We start from the raw sequence: 3,089 nt of genomic DNA, 5'->3' as shown, positions 1-3,089 counted from the left end.
CAGACAGGCCAGTTGAGAAGAAGTCTTATTCCCGGGCAAGAAGGACCAGAATCAAAGCTGGGGACGCGGGGAAGCTGGCGGAGGAAGTGCCTGCTTCGGAAGGGCTGACTCCGGCGCCTCCGAAACCCGTGCAAACGGAGACGTCCACCCCACCAGCCAAGAGCAGTAACTGGGAGTCACCGGTAGAATCCAGCTTGGATGGACTCGAGCAAGAGATGACCCAAATGAACCTCGCGGAGCAGAACTGGCCTCCGGGGCAGTCGCAGTTCATGCAGCCCCGGGAGCTGCGGGGTAAGTGGGTGCAGCCCCAGCCGAGCACAGGTCCCTGTTCGTGTGGTCGGGCAGAGCTGCCTTGTCTCTGCCTGCTCCCGTCGCAGGGCTGGTGGGCGATGCGGTGCCGCCGCTGAGGAGGAGCGGTGGAGGGGCTTAGAGGGGACAAAACCAAAGAGAGAGTGGAGAAATGAATCGTTCCGGTGTAGGTTAATTGAATTAGGGCTGGGAAGGACGTAAGAGTCGATCCTTTCCTGTGCTCTGCCCTGTTGTGAGGATGAGGAAGCTTCAGTGAAGCTGAAGGCCTGTGTGTGGGACAGGCAGCAGGACTTTGTGCAGTGTGAGTCACGGCAAGACCTGCTGCGGGAGCCGGAGTTGGGGAGATAAGGAGTGTTGTACTCTGTTGGCAGGTGAGGGCAGTGAGTGATCGGGCTCCTGCCCTGTCCCGCGAGGAGCAGGAGGGAGCTTCCCTCTCTTTATCAGCTCCGTTCCCAGCGCTGCCTCCACTAGCTGAGGCCTGACGCCGCTTGTGCCTGGCCAGAGGAGGCTGCTCTGCTTGCAGGAGCAGATGGGCCCAGCCCGGGGAGGGCTGTGCCAGAGCCAGCCCCGCCAGTGGAGGACGGTTCTGGGTGAGCATCCATGCAAGAGGTCAGCGGCGTATAATTATCTCTTTGCAGAATTAGAGTCTGTTCTGGGGAGTGTTAGAGTCCTCCCCGAGGGAAATAAAACTGGAGCAAGGAGAAGACAGTGACTCGCCGCTTTCATAAGCGTCTCTGGAGGTTTAGGTCATGAAACCAGAAGGCATCGTCTTGGGATGCGGGTGGTGAAAGCTTTGTGCACAGACCCTCGGTCTCGGCTGCGGATGTGCTGGACAGGCCTTAAAACACACCGGTGGAGCGAGAGTTCCAAAGTGCCGTTGTGGCAGCTGAGATTGTGCTGGTTTTCTATGCTCAGAAATAAAGCACCTCACCCAGTCCGCCACGAGAGCGCCCTGGGCTGCAGCTGGAGACCTCTTTGTAAGCGGGATGTGTTGCTTTGCTGTCCCTTTGCCTCTTCCGGCAGAGAAGGCAGAGGTTCAGTCCAGGAGGCATTTTTCGGGGTGATCCAGCACGGATCACTGATCCAGGGGCTCTTCCAGCGTTCACTGTGTCCGCTTTCGCCCCCCTGGCACTGCCTGCCATCGGTTTGTCGCTGTGGTTTTAAATGTGTGCCGTGACGTTGCTGTCCAAGCCAAAAGGAGCCGGTGACAGAAGCGGTTCCGCCCTGCAGAGGGTTTGTGCCTCCTCTCAGCAGGAGCAGAGTTTGGGTCAGGACCTGCATTTCAAGCGAGGGTAATTTTTTTTAGCGAGGTTTAAGAGGCGCGGAGCAGCGCGGGTGACAGTGCAGTGGCACAACAGCTGCTGATTTGCACTGAAATCCTTGAAATTGTCACCCGGGAGGTGAAGCTGGTGGATTTCTGGACCAAAAGCAGGAGCTCTGCCTGTTGGTGGTACGGTGACGTCCCCAGGCTGCTGGGCTGGTGCCTGCTGGCGGCACCCACCACAGGAGAGGCAGCTCTGGCCTGGGAACAAATGCAAACCATAATAACCAGTTTGGTTTTTCCGCAGGTATTCCCAACCATATGCATGTGGGAACCGGGCCACCGCCTCAGTTTAACAGGATGGAGGAAATGGTAACGTGCGTCGCGTGGCCCGTGACTCCTGCCTTAGCCCAGCGTTCGTTCGTTTCTGGGTTGGGGTAATTAGAGGCTGCCTGGGACTCCCCGCTCAGCCTTTCCCTCTGGGGGCGGGGGGTGTACCGTGTGACCCAGATAGAGGTTGGCAGCGGATGGGGGGGAGCAGGGTGTCCTGCCCCACGCCCTGACCCTCGCCGATCCCTTTGGACTCTTCCAGGCGGTGCAGGGGGGTCGCGTGAAACGCTACTCGTCGCAACGGCAGAGAGCGCCGGTGCCGGAGCCTGCTCCACCCATGCACATCAGCATCATGGAAGGGCACTACTACGACCCACGTGAGTGTTCCCCTCCCGCTCCGGAGGCTCCGCGTGTGCTCGGACCTGGGCCGCTGGAGCAGGAGGCCCCTGCTCCTCCTGGGGGGCTTTGTCTTCCCTTTTGTTTGTGAATGGTGTCGCTGTGTCGTCTCGTAAGGCTGCTCTGAGCCTCCCTGGTTGGGGTTTAACCCCCCTGAAATGAATTTGGCGGTACCGCCGCCCCTCCCCGTGCTCTCTAGGACACTGCTTCTCCTCACCAGAACGAGAGCTTAAAATTAACCTGAAACCAGAGCAACGTGTCTGACATTTCCGAGCGGGGAGAATGACAGAACAAGGCTGAGGAGGGGTTAGGAATTTACTCCAACATTTGCATGTTGGAGAAGAAATTCCCTGAGTATTTTCCTGCTTTGTGAAGGGAGTAGGAGGCTTTTCTGTTGGGAGCTCGCAGCATCTGTGAGCCTGGTAGACTGCGTGTGCCGACAGGAGCGGCGCGGGCGGCGCTGCCTGTGCGTCTCCTGGCCGCGGGACTTGCTGCAGCAGAGTAAAATCCGATGGAGCTTTTCCTGAGCAGCTGTTGTGTGTTGCAGTACAATTCCAGGGACCAATCTACACCCACAGCGAGAACCCAGCCCCGCTGCCGCCCCAGGGGATGATCGTCCAGCCAGAAATGCACCTCCCTCACCCAGGTGAGCACGGGGCCGCTGGCACCCACGCTGTGGTTGTGCCCGGGAGCAGAGTCCGGGTTTCACACGGCCTCTGTCGCTGGGGGAATCCCTTTTCCCTGTCTCTGGGCCCTGGAGGAGTCCTGCTCCCCTCAGGCGGTGAGGCTGGAC

General features: G+C 59.3%; 1 protein-coding gene across 1 annotated transcript in view; it reads left to right on the top strand.

Moving 5' to 3' along the window:
- The window catches only part of CASC3 (cancer susceptibility candidate 3), a gene marked incomplete at both ends in the record, with an annotated part of 7,393 nt that extends 4,451 nt beyond the window's left edge, over positions 1-2,942 (top strand). The window contains 4 exons of the mRNA XM_010141176.1: positions 4-291; positions 1,878-1,942; positions 2,163-2,277; positions 2,844-2,942. Coding sequence (XP_010139478.1) covers positions 4-291; positions 1,878-1,942; positions 2,163-2,277; positions 2,844-2,942 — 567 coding nt within the window. The remainder of the gene's footprint in view (positions 1-3; positions 292-1,877; positions 1,943-2,162; positions 2,278-2,843) is intronic.
- Positions 2,943-3,089: the final 147 nt, after the last annotated feature.

The sequence above is a fragment of the Buceros rhinoceros genome, unplaced genomic scaffold (genome assembly GCF_000710305.1).
Source record: "Buceros rhinoceros silvestris isolate BGI_N320 unplaced genomic scaffold, ASM71030v1 scaffold24708, whole genome shotgun sequence".
Taxonomy (NCBI): domain Eukaryota; kingdom Metazoa; phylum Chordata; class Aves; order Bucerotiformes; family Bucerotidae; genus Buceros; species Buceros rhinoceros.
The sequence above is the reverse complement of the archived record's forward strand: the minus strand, read 5'-3'. Positions and strand labels throughout refer to the sequence as shown.